Below are 13,209 nucleotides of genomic sequence, written 5' to 3'. Positions count from 1 at the left end.
TTTTTTTTTTTTTTAAACAATATTAATTCTTAAAATCCACAAATATGGAAGGGCTTCCCATCCTCTAGTGTGTTAGATCTCAAGTCTATCACTGACAGAGACAGATTTTTAGTAACTGTCACTCCTTCGAGCTGACCGGGTGGCCTTTTATTCTTTCTTGGTAAGTGTCTCAGGCATGTAGCCAGCTGGGATGGAGGAGTGCTTTACACCCAACAGACTTGCAGATAGTATTGCTTAATTTGTCCACAACTGTACTGGGTTTATTTCTGCTTGGAAGTGCCTGGGAGCTGGTGAGAGCCCCACTCCAGAGACCCCACTCCTGAGCCCTGCCTTTAAGGCTCCTTGTTTAGAGTGCCCATGGAGCTTTTTGTTTCCTAAAGGTTACATTTCTTTGATGGTGATAAAACCTGCTGAGCTTTTGTGGGCTTTAGTCATGGTTATGGGTAGCACCTGGTCTAGAGGGTAAGCTAGCACAGAGATGAGAATGCTATCTTTGATGGATAGATTAAAGAAGGGCAGCAGATGAACTGGTGGAGTCCCTCCTTCATGTTCAAGGTATTCTGTCAGTGACTGACACCTCATCCAGATCATATGCTCTTTTCCTTTTTCTGACTGGCCACCTTAGCCTCTGACTCTCCTCCTGGGGGCACCTCTGTGTTCCCCCAGCTATTTCTTGTTTGTTCTTGTTAAAATGTTCCTTTTGTGCATTGATATCTCAGTAAATAAGAATGTCCCCCTGACCCGATGACTGGAGCAGAACTGAAGTGATGCCCTGCATGACAGGGATAACACGTGCCATGTGCTGATGGCTAGTAACACCTCCCTGGATCCCAGCCCTCAGGAGACATTTTTCCAGTTTCTACCCTCATCTGAGGCAGGCCACCCCACAGTAGTCCTCAGCCAGCTGAGGTAGAGACAGCTTGTTTCAGTATGGCCCTTTTCTTTCAGATTGGCACAGATGCTGCTGTCATCCCCTGCGTTACTGTCCTCTGAGTCATCTTTCTCAGGATGTTCCTATTTAAGAACACCTCCTTAGAAGGCTGGGGGGATGGGTCGGTTAGTGACGTGCTTGCTCTGCAAGCATGAAGTCCTGCGCTCATCCGCAGACAGATGTGAGCTAGGCCTGGTGGCACATCTCTGTAATCCCACCACTCAGGAGGCAGAGCCAGGTAGTTTTGAGGCCAGCCAAATATCAAGTTCCAGGAGAGCAAGAGCTGCACAGTGAGACCATGCAGATTGTAGTGGCACGTGTGCCTATTGTCCACCCCTGGGCCGGGAAACAGACTAGTGGATTTCTGGGGTTAACTAGCCGACTAGCCTAGCCTGATGTGTAAACCCAAGGTCCCCGTTAGACACCCCATCCTTTAAAAGTCCTGAAAAATAACACACCTAAGGTTTACCTCTGACCTTCACCTGCAGGTACACATCTATACCCCTCCCCCATGGAAAAAGAAAGGCTCTATATAGCATTGTCGGCTGTGTTTTTTTATTTTTAACAGAGGCAAAGCAAGTCTTCATTGAAGCAAGATGGGACAGATCTGCAGAGTTCTCTACGGCACTCAGACCCGGAGTGGCACTCGCAAACTACAAGTGGGGACACAAACACCTGCAACATCAAAGTAAGACATGCAGGATGGGTGGCAGAGTGTCAGTCACGTCTCAAGCCAGGGCTAGTTCACTGCGGGAAGACCTCCCGGACTCCTACGAGGTTCTCGTTCGCTTGGTGTGTCTGTTGACACACAGTTCAAACACACTTCTTCACAGAAGCCCCTCTGCCCTAGTGGTCAGATCACCATGAGCAAGGCAGTCAGCATAAACTGGCCCTCAGACTGGGTTGGGTTTTATGCCGATACCATGTTTGCTCTAGGAATGGGTCAAAGCACCAGGAGGCAGGTTCTATAGGTGAAGACAATCTTTCCTGTACTTGCCCCTGAGGGAGAAGTGCTTCTCAGGGTTTGGATCCAAGCTCTGTGGTTTCCGTTTTTCCCATCACCCATATCATCTGTGGAACCCATGATGATATCCCCTCAGAGCCGAAATCTCCTGGTCTTCATGGGGCTCATTTGTGAGTGCTGTGGAGGTTTTTCTTTCGGGTGCCTTTGTAAGAGAAGTGCTTTAGTGTGCATGGATGACTGATAATTTGTTGGGTGCCATTCAGTTTAATTTCCTTATTTTGTAATGAGTGCCTAACTGCTGTTGTACTGAACAGGTTACATCAGGAATGTCTCTGTCTCCTCCGGTTCTTACTCTGCCTTCCTTTCAGATGGAGAAGCTGTACCTGCACTATCTGAGAGCAGAGAGCTTTAGGAAAGCTCTGATTTATCAAAAGAAGTATCTCTTACTGCTGATTGGTGGATTCCAGGACTCGGAGCAGGAAACGCTCTCCATGATTGCTCATTTGGGGGTCTTTCCTTCCAAAGCAGATAAGAAAATTACTATGTCACGTCCCTTCACCAAGTTCCGCACCGCCGTTCGAGTGGTCATCGCAGTATTGAGGTAAAAATCCCTCCCATACCCAAGCCAGCTGGCAGTGGCGTGTGTTTGTGTCAGTGGGGGCTTCAGTCCTTAAAACGACAGTGTTTTCTCCTTCAGTATCAGTGGCATCACTGCCGTGAAGAAGACATAGTGACAACTGGTGTTTAAGAATTTAGGCTGGAGGGGCAGGGGTGCTGGAGGAATGGCTCTCAAACCCACATGGTCATTTACTGCCCTTCACCACTCTAGTTCCGGGGGATGTCCCGACTCATTTTGACCTTCCTGGTGTCAGGAGTTCATGTGGTGTGCATACATAAATGCAGGTGAAATGTGCATAGAAGTAAATAAGCAGATTCATGCTGTACCTGGGTATGGTGGTACAGGCTTGTCATCACAGCCCTCAGGAGGCCAAGAAAGGAGGGTCAAAAGTTCTAGGTTAGCCTGAGCTATATTATATTTGGGACCCAGTATCAGAATGCCTGAAAAAGTTTCCAGAGCCTGGTGGTCTTTTGGAAGAATCTATGGTTTGTCACATGACAAAGAGGAAAGCTACAGTCATGCCATTTGCCAGGAAAGCCATGCTAAAAGGAGTGTCAAGCACCCGTGTACTGTCACCCTGCCTGTCACCTTCCCAGCACTGTTAGCATGGTCCTGCTGACAACGCCCTCCTGGTTAGTCAGAAGCAACCAGAAAGAAGGAGTGTGTTTCCCCAATTTCCGATGATACAGTCAGGCTTGAATTTAGGAGTGTGATGGGCCGTGGATACGTTGTGGTGGACATGGTCGTGGCCAGGGGGAGCTTCTTCAGAAGGTGGGAGGTTCCTACCCAGCATGAAGGTATAGCCAGCGCCTGTCCATAGCTAGTTGGCAGCTTGTCAGTGGACCCACACAGCTGTGGGGGCTGTCTCCTGTAGCCCGGGGGTCACCTTCTTTCCGGTGCCCAGGGGTCACCCTCCTTCCGGTGCCTGTTCACGGCAGGAGTGTTGCTGCTTCCTCCTTCCTTTTGCTCTCATGTTGACTGTGCTTTGTCCCCTTTTGGTGCAGGTTGCGGTTTTTGGTGAAGAAGTGGCAAGAAGTGGATCGGAAGGGAGCCCTGATACATGGCAAAAGCACCCGCCATGGTGGGTCCCAGGTCATTCATTGCCTTGCCTGCTGTTGGCGGCATTTTCTTGAGCATTGTGGTATGGGAATGTCACAAAGCACAGGAGGAAAACCAGGAATCCCAGGCGGCAGCCACCTTAAAGCATTGGGGACAGCGCTGGCTGACTAATGCCCACCAGGGAGCGCACACTGGCCAAGCACGGATTCTGGAGTGTTGACCCACTCGAGCTCTCCTTTGTGCCACTGCACTCCTGTGTGAGCATTCATGTGTGCTTTAACCTCAGTGGCACCTTGTCCATTCCTAGGGCTCTCTGCTGCTCCCTCCTCACAGAAAGTATAACAGTGGCTTTGGGGACTCCAGAGGAGACAGTGACAAGTGAGAGTCTTTGTTAGGTCTCTGCCTAGTGTCTAGGGGTGGCAGGTATGACTTGTCCTTCTACTTAGAGGACATGGAAGGCCTAGGCCACTGAGCCACCACTGGCTGCCCAACATCCTGACAGTGCCTTCAAATTCAGGTCAGCAGGCATGCTTACCTCTCGTTCCCTAAAGCTTACCAAAGGGTCCCCCAGTCATGGGCTACCCGTGTAGCGCTGCCAGTCAGGGCCAGAGTCATTCAAGCAAAAAATGTAGGTCATCAACACTTGAAAATATCACAACTTGATATATTTTGAAATCCCCTCGCTGGAACTTAGAATTGTATAAGCTTAACGTTTTGTCAGATTGTCCTTTCTACTAAAGGGTGGATTTCTTTTCCTAATGATTTGGTGTTTGATCATTCTTGGAAAGGACACCGAACATCCCAGAGACAACGTTCTCCCTCAGGAACCAGAGCATCTCTGCCAACCCGAGACACTTCCTCAGGGCCTACCAAGGACTCTCGGCACAGCCCCAGATCTGCAGCAGCAGTCTCGCTGGGCAAGGAAAGGTCAGTTGGGCTGCTTGCAGCCTTTTCCCCTAGAAATCATGCTGATGAGATGCAGAAGCCTGTACGGCCGCCCAGAAAAATGTTAGTTTGAAAATTCTGTCTTTGACCGTCTCAGCGCGAGGTAGAGGACACAGCAGAGTCTGCAAGAGCCTGGGGATCTTGGCCTTGTTCAGAAGATCACCTGTGTGGCCAAGCAGTGGTGGTTTATATGTTTGATCCCAGCATTCAGTATGCAGAGGCAGGCAGACCTCTGAGTTTGAGGCCAGCCTGGTAAACAGTGGATTCTGGGACAGCCAGGGTTACACAGAGAAACCCTGTCTTGAAAAAAATCAAAGAAAGATAACCTGTGTTCAGAACATGAGGCATGTCCCAGCCTGAAGGGTTTGGAGCTTGGCTCAAGGAAAGGGAAAGGAACAAGGTGTTCCCTAGGAACACGGGGCATGCCAGGGAGGACAGTCACAATGGGAGTTAGACAAGGGTGGGTTTTGCCCTGGGATCTGTGGGCCGAGAGGTAGACCATCTCAGTCACCACATGGAAGATGCTGAGGTATCTGGTTGTAACAAGTATAATCTCAAAATTTGGTGAACTAAACAGCTCATAATTATTGCTACTTATTTTGACTTCAAAGTGTGATATACAAGCTGGTCTTATTTTTTTGTTTTTGTTTTGGGTATTTGTTTTGTTTTAAGACAGAGTCTCATTGTGTAGTTCGAGATGACCTGGAACTCGCTGTGCAGACCAGGCTAGCTTTGAAATCACAGAGATCCAATCTCTTACCTGTCTCCCAAATCCTGGAGTTACAGGAGTATACCTCCATACCTATGGAGTACTGTATGGGGCTAATGTATAGGTACCTTGCTTACCTAGCGTTCATGAGCGTCTCGTTCTAGGCAAAGAAAAAACACCTTTTCTTAGAGGTAAAGAACAGGCATAAAAGAATAGTCCTGGTCGAGACCCATCCTGATTGGTCAGCTGACCCCAGCTCCTCCCCTGTGCACTCTTGAGGATAATGTCACCTGTTAACTTAATCCCTCCCTCCCTCCCTCTCTTCCCTTTCTTTCCTAACTTCTGATAGAGTTCTTTGTTTGCAGATCAGCTTCGACACCAAGTTCAAGGCTAGAGAGATCCGGGACTGCTTCTCGAGATCCTGAGCACTCTCTGACAGAATACATCCATCATTTAGAAATGATCCAGCAACGGCTGGGGGGGTTGCCACCAGGTAAGCACTGTACCTGAGAGACATAACCACATAGAAAGTGATACGACCCTACTCCCGAGCAATCCAGCACTAGATAGGTCCTGACAGGAGGGGTGCAAACAGTTTGAAACCAGACTACTATACACCATGAGTCCCAGGCTAGCCAGGGCTACAGACAGAGTAATATGCTGTCTCAGAACAAAACAAAAGAACCTCTGCTATCAGCTTAGTAATTGTTAATAATTACTAATTAGTAATTGTTCATTGTTAGTACTTGTGTCTACACAGCTGTGTAAACAGTGCACCTAGCAGTATGTGGTCGGTAGGTCTGGTTCAGTCACTGCTGGGGTCTTTTTGTCCTCTTAGGCTGCTAGGGAATGTAATGATAATCGTATTAACTGTTTTTCTCATCGCTGTGAGCCAGAGTCTAGGAAACAGCAGTAGTTGGCCAGGGCCTCTCCGGCCTGGAGCTCTACACTTCTCCAAGTCCTTCAGGCGAAGACTGCAGCCATACAACCATGTGGCTGAGGTTCTCGCAGCAAGAGTTCTGCTCTCTAGCACCAGTTTTCTGTTCAAAAATTGATCACTGACCAAATATCTGACAGGGGGCAGCTCACGAACGATTTGTTTTGGTTCATAGTTTGAGAAAATAGTATTATCGTGTTGGGCTTTACCTGCCGCCTGAAGTGGCTTCCGGTGGAAGCTGATGCGTGTGGCTGCTTGCACGTGTGCGGGTTAGGAAGCAGGGGAGGGACTGGAAGTGAGGCCAGACTGTTAAAAAACCCTCACTTCCTGCTTCCAGTAAATCACTTCCCTTAGCAAGGCTTCATATCCTAATTGGTGCACACACAGCCTCCTAAAACAGTGTTCTCCTCTGAAGACTGAGCGTTACAACACACGCTCTTGTGAGGGGTATTTCCCATTCAAATCATTACCAGTCACCATTTGGCCTGTATGTAATTTGTGTAGTAGTTTCTTAAACAGTGAGGGTATTCTGAAGTTACAAAAAAGCATTTTGTAAAAGTTTTATAACACATTTCTATTCTATTTTAATTTTAGATTCTACTCAGAAATCCTGCCACCAGAAGATTAAACAGTGAATAAAGTCCTTGTGGCTCTTAACCTTTGACATTTCTATTTAAGGAAAGATGGTTTTTTTCCTAAGGAAAGCCCGTGGTATGGTCTGGGACATATACTTCAGGAGTGGTGACACCAGCCCTTAGGAGCCACCAAGAGCTTCCACCTCCACACACTGCTGCATAGAGGAAGCCCGCCGCACTCCTCCCCGCCCAGAGAGCAGGGGCTGTGCTGGGCCCTGTGCCTGATGATGGAGCTATCTGCCTCCTCCCAGGCAGAAGCTGCTTGTTTTCTTAGCGTGTCGGGATGGGAAGGCCAGTTGCAAATGAACACAGAGAAAAAGAGGGATGTATTTTTTAAGGACTGTTGTCGGATGGATGGATGGATGAATGGTCTTGTGTTGCTGTTGTTTTTGTAAATCCATTCAGTTTATTCTTTTTATTGGCAAAACAAATAAAACTGTGTCAAACTTGCTTCTCCTGGCTACAGCCATTCTGTAACTCTTTCATATTTATACCATGCAGTGAATCTGGTTCAGAACCTTTCAATGAATGTATGGTCAGGTGTGTCACATAGGCATCCACGCATGTATAGATTCAGGAAACTTGGTAAAACGTTCTTGAAACAATATATATAGTTAGTGGGTATATTGTTTAAAACTTCTTTATAACATAAGAGGGGCATAAGTTGATCATGCTCAATTAAAGTTTGGCCCAGAAATACTTTAAATCAAATATGTGGCAGTGTGCCAATCGGCACCCTGGCTAAAAACAAAGCCAGCCAGGTTTTCAGAAGGGATTTATTGAGGTATTATTATTATTATTTAATGTATGAATATATGTACACCTGCATGCCAGAAGAGGGCCCAAGATTTCACTCTAGATGGTTGTAAGCTACCATGTGTTTGCTGGGAATTGAACTCAGGACCTCTGGAAGAGCAGTCAGTGCTCTTAACCTCTGAGCCATCTCTCCAGCCTGAGAAGGAATTTAATATAAGTGTTTGTCAGATGAGCTGAGACAGAAAAAGTAACCCAGAGATGAGCCAGTATATCGGGGCTCAAAGAACTCTGCAACTGCCTTTGGACTCAAAGACCCAGTCCCCGTGGCTAAGGCCAAGTCCTGGTGAGGCGGATCAGCTGCCAGAGGCACACATATATGCACACATATACACCCTTGAGGCACACATACATGCACACACCCACACACACACCTCTACTGTAGTCTGATAGCTGTAGGCCTGTTGTCACCCATTCTACCTCAGCAGACTTAGAAGGAGTAGTCTTAGTAGTCTCACACTAAGAATTCCAGCTTGCCAGGTGTGGTGGCACGCGCCTCTAATCACAGCACTCAGGTCTGCCTGGGCTACATAGTGAGTTCCAGGACTGCATAGACCCTGACTCAAGAAAGAAAGAAAGTGCCGGGCATGGTGGCGCACGCCTTTAGTCCCAGCACTCAGGAGGCAGAGGCAGGTGGATCTCTGAGTTCGAGGCCAACTTGGTCTACAGAGTGAGTTCCAGGATAGCCAAGGCTACACAGAGAAACCCTGTCTTGAAAAAACAAAAAAAAAGAAAGAGAGAGAGAGAGAAGAAAGAAAGAAAGAAAGAAAGAAAGAAAGAAAGAAAGAAAGAAAGAAAGAAAGAAAGAAAGAAAGGAAAGAAAGAAAACGAACGGATAGGATTCAGCTCAACAGAAATCTTGTCGTATGTGTCTCTGAGTGACCAGATAAGCTCCCTTCGTCTGTCAGTTGCTTTAGCATTGTATGAATTGATGTAATATGCTGGTCTCAGCCACTTAGGTCCACCAGGGCCTCTCCTATCTCATCTAGGCCATGCTCCACCCTGAGGTACAAGAAGGCCACAAGGTGCCTCCCCAGTCCAGGGGTATCTACTGGACTAACTTCCTCCTTTCCTGTGAGCCCAGCCCTCTAGGGCCCATTGAGCTGACTTCAGACAGAACATGTCTTCTTTCTCAGTTACCTCCGTAATGCCCGCCCCCTCTCTACTGTCTTCCAGTCCCTGATATCCATGGGGGCCTCAGATGATAAGCGAGTATCTCTAGTGACCTGTTTGGGCTGAGCCATCAGGATCTCTCTCCTCTTTTCTCATACTACACACAATCTGTTTCAAGGAGGTGTAAGTAGTTACGTCACCCAGTTTCTCTGTTTTTACGTCATTCAGACTAACCCCATCCACCCACTGTCTTACAGGTTGGGCTGTGCAGTGGTATTTCACCTCCTGATTTAGAGATCCTTCTGACTCACACAGTTTGAATGTAGTAGTGGTTTCATACACCGAGTGTGGATTTTTTTTCTCCTGTTTTAAAGGTCCAACTTCAGGGGCATCTGTTGCTACAGCTCCACTTTCCTCCCTTTCACTACATTTACTACTGTGCTGTGGCTCTCAGTAGTTGCTCTTCAGCACAGATATAATTTCTGCTGTCTCCCTTTTGGTATCCCAGCCATAAGGAGCAAGCGCGCACCTCTATATTGACCTCTTACCCAACTGTCCTAAGATCCTTGTCTGTGGCACATCAAGATCTTTGCTACACCTGAGTGGAGGTTTCTGTCCTGACAACCGGCAGTGTCAGGCCATGTCTCCTGCTGCTTCTGATGGTAGGAAGGGCAAGGCGTGGTAAGTTTGTTACTTTTGGGATGCTGTAGAAAAACACCTTACCATTAGACCCTAAAAACAACTAGGATGCAGCAAGCTCTTGGATTCGTCCAGGGTTTCTCTCCTGCTGAAGCAACTGTATTACCAACCTCCAGCCCCTTCTCCATGTGACCCACCTGACTAATTGATTGATCCTACAGTTCTTCAGATGTGAAGGCATTCTTGAAAGATTCCTCATATGACCACGAACCCTGCTACCCAGTTAGACATTCTAGCTTGCTTCATTAAGCACTGTAGTAGTCCAGCCTCAGATAGCCCCCTCAGCTCCTGCCAGTGTGTATGTGTTGGCTGTATATTATGATTTATGGCTTAAACTGTTCCCTCACCAAAGGGATATTTAAGTCCTTATCTTAAATACATATGACCAAGACCTTAGTTGAAGTTGGGTCTCTATAGGTGATTAAGTTAACATGAGCTAATTAGAATGTTCTCATATTAGGTTTGAATGGTGTCCACTGATAGACACTGGCACATAAGAACCTCATATGAACATGAGGGCAGGGATGGGGGTGGGGCATCTTTAAGGCAAGAAACATCAAAGATTAGAAGCAGCCACTAGAGGCAAGGAGACAGCTATAGAACAGATTATCCTGTATAGTTCTATATGAAACTGATCATGTCTGACACCTTGTCTTAGACTTTGAGCCTCCAGAATTCTGCTGTGGTGAACTCTGTTGAGCCAGCTCCGTTCCCAGTCCTTTGTTACCGCTGTGGTAGCAAAGGAATACATAGCTTTTTGGAGGGAGAGGTGGGGACTTCAGGGCCCTAACCCCTTCTTAATCTCATGTCTATCTGAATTATGTTCAGAAGTAACCATAATTCTATGTCTAGTATCCAACAGGTGGGGTATTAGTAAGGCTTATCTAGAGGTACAGTCCTAATAGAATGTAAATTGGAAACGGATTTACTAGCATCAAATATACAACACAATTGGGCAGCCAAACTGGCTATCCGCCAGGGAGACCAAGAGCCAATGGCTGCTCAGTTCAAGAAACTGTATGCCTCTCTATTCCTGATCTAGTGCTAAAGGCTTGGAGGATTCCTGGCCAGTCTTTAGTCCATTTTGGAAGAAGAATCTGGGTTCTGATGTCAATGAATGATAACAAGACCTATAGCAGCAACAGCTACATGCAGTCACCGGCAAGAAGGCAGGCAGGCCGGCTGGCAAAGCTGATTTTATTCATCTCTTTATGCCTGAACCACTATATAAGGCACAGCCCACTCTGGAGAAAGTTTCCTCTCCTGAAAATGCCCTCACAGACTCATTCATGGATGTGTCTCTTGGTTGGTTCTAGCTTCTGCCAAGTGGAAGAGGAGGCATGCTAGTTTTAATTAGGAGGACCCTAGTCTGTGAACAGGCAATATGGTTTCCAGGCAGTTTAAGGGGGTCAAAATCTTTGAAAATAGATACACGGGCACCTCCAAGTCATATGTCACAGGCCCAGCTTTTTTCCTCAAACAAAGCTCCAGATTTGGTTTTAGAGAATTGTAGGGGTAATCTCTTGTGTGCTGTGTGGAAGCATCACTGGTCAATAAAGAGCTGATGTTCTATTAGGAAAAGGCAGGAAGTGGGAGTTCCTGGTAGAGAGAGGAGAACTCAGGGAGAGGCGGGAGATTCACTGCGGACTTGGAAGAAGTCGGATGTATATAACCCAGGAGGTAAGTAGCTATTGGTAGATGAAGACTAGTCTACACAGGCTAATTGAGTTATGAGCCAGTTGGGGAACAAGCTTAGCTTAAGGACTAGCATTAATTCATAAGTCAGTCCCCGGGTCATTATTAGGGAATTGTGGCGACCATAGAGAAGACCCAATGGTTACAGAGAGTTGTTTCATTTATACATTTTACTGTTTGGACTTACTCAGGATCTTCCTTCCTGGCGATTGTCCTAATTATACCGCTGCAGGTAACTTTTTTTTTTTTTTTTTGCATGCAATTTCACAGGGTTTGCCTCTTGATTTCCTGTAGTTTGCCATTAGCTGCCCACTGTTTCTTACTAAGAAGTTCCATTTACCTGCTGTATATTTTGTTTCACTGGCTCACCATGTGGGGTCTATACCCCTGTTCAGCCTGTTGGGCTGTGGAGAAAGAAGGATCCAACTCTCCCTAGAGCCCTAAAGCAGTGGCTAAATACTTAAAAATAGATAAATGGGGGACTGGAGAGACAGTTCACCAGTTAAGAGTGCTTGTTTTGAAGAAACCTCTGGGTTTTTTTTTTTTTTTTTTTTGTAGTAAGGGCAGTCTTACAGTTGAAGGGCGTCTGGCGCCCTCTCTGGCATCCTTTGGTACTGCATGCATGTGGTGCACAGGTACACAATTGCCTGCAAAACATCCACTCATAAAATAAGCCTTAACAATTGTTAAATGCTCTAAAGTGCTGTTAAATGCTGCTTCGAACGTTTTGTGTTGAATTTTTAAGTCTCTATTGTAAACACTTTTTGGTCCCGATGTCAATAAGTAAAAATTCAGCTCTTTGAAGGACAAGGACATCATTCCCTTCCTTATTCCTGGCAGCCCAGAGTGAGGGACTGTCGCTAAGCAGCTCCTTCCCCAACAACCTGCGGGAATGCCTTCAAGTCTGGCTGTTTTCCGTACTTTACAGTCAATGTGAAAACACTCCAGCAGCAAGCTAATCTACTGCAATTGAATCCAGGAGACCTGATCCAGGAAGATGTGCTCTGGCCACACCCACTCCGGACAGTGCACCCGCCTTGATGCTTTTTACTTGACCAGTGAACTTTCAGCAGCTATTATTCATTCAAGAGGACAGGGAACACTTCCTTAGGAGAAACCATTGATGGAAGAAATGTGAGAAGTGTTGACCAGTTTTCATGCAAAGCTTGTGACTGCTTCCTATATAAACCTGTGACCTGCGGAAATAAATAGTCCCTCGTTTGCATGCCACACCTCCTGCCTGTATAACCGGATTAGTCAGCTCAGATCAGATGTTTTAAAATCAGTTGGGGACACCTTCCTATGCTGTTCCTTGTTCATGTAATATTAGGCTCACTAAAAGCCTCCAAAATGGTCTTTTTTGTTGCCTACCTGGGATTTTTAATATATGTAGACAGTGGCAAGAGGGTGGCTAATGAGTACTAGAAATAAAATTGCGTGTGTGCGCACATGCGTGTGTGTATGTATGTATGTGTGTATATGCATGTTTATACATATATGTATATGTATATATATGCCCCCACTCTGGGAATAGCTCCTTCAAAAATCCCACTAAGGTTCCCAACATGTCAGATCTATGCTTCCATGCCCCAAGGTCATCTCAAGGACTGAGACACTGCCAGAGCTCCTTCTTGGTCAATGTCAGAGGGCTTCCAGGGTTATTGTGAAAAGCAATAAGCAAACACACTTTAAGGGTGGCGGAAAACCCGCCAGAGTTTGCTGACACCGTAGCAGGAACTCGGACAGAATTAAGCGTGCCAGCAGGACTCCTGAGGAAGAGGCTGGGATCCGGGAGGAGGGTCACCTGGGCGACATTGAAGTCCGCACAGTGGGGTCGCACGTATCCCGAGGCGCCTCTATCCAGCTCCCCCGCCCGCCGCTCCTCTCGCACCCCGAAGGGGAGGAAAGCTCCGGGCTGCTCCGACGTGCCTTATTGGCCAATGGAAGTGAGCCTTTAAAGTTGCTGGGCGGGGCCGGTCCGGCGTACCCGCGCAAGCGTTGCCCCGCCCCTCAGCCGCGCACGCGCGTCCCCAGCGCGCTCCCCGAGCCGGAGCCGCCCGTGCCCGCGCCCCTGCGAAGCAGCCCCGGCC

The 13,209-nt window shown here is 47.2% G+C and overlaps 1 protein-coding gene across 7 annotated transcripts in view; it reads left to right on the top strand.

The window, feature by feature from the left end:
* Pcnt (pericentrin) overlaps nucleotides 1-7,251 on the top strand; it is a 99,606-nt gene extending 92,355 nt beyond the window's left edge. For 6 of the 7 annotated variants that reach the window (XM_021204732.1, XM_029542260.1, XM_029542261.1 and 3 more), the window contains 6 exons: nucleotides 1,500-1,619; nucleotides 2,264-2,496; nucleotides 3,519-3,595; nucleotides 4,362-4,500; nucleotides 5,593-5,720; nucleotides 6,759-7,250. In XM_021204732.1, the coding sequence (XP_021060391.1) occupies nucleotides 1,500-1,619; nucleotides 2,264-2,496; nucleotides 3,519-3,595; nucleotides 4,362-4,500; nucleotides 5,593-5,720; nucleotides 6,759-6,799 (738 nt within the window). In that variant the 3' untranslated portion in view covers nucleotides 6,800-7,250. Of the gene's footprint in view, nucleotides 1-1,499; nucleotides 1,620-2,263; nucleotides 2,497-3,518; nucleotides 3,596-4,361; nucleotides 4,501-5,592; nucleotides 5,721-6,758 lie in introns of all 7 variants that reach the window. The other variant, XM_021204734.1, reaches the window with a different exon arrangement.
* The last annotated feature ends 5,958 nt before the right edge of the window (nucleotides 7,252-13,209 follow it).

This window comes from Mus pahari, chromosome 9, assembly GCF_900095145.1.
Source record: "Mus pahari chromosome 9, PAHARI_EIJ_v1.1, whole genome shotgun sequence".
Classification (NCBI taxonomy): domain Eukaryota; kingdom Metazoa; phylum Chordata; class Mammalia; order Rodentia; family Muridae; genus Mus; species Mus pahari.
The sequence above is the reverse complement of the archived record's forward strand: the minus strand, read 5'-3'. Positions and strand labels throughout refer to the sequence as shown.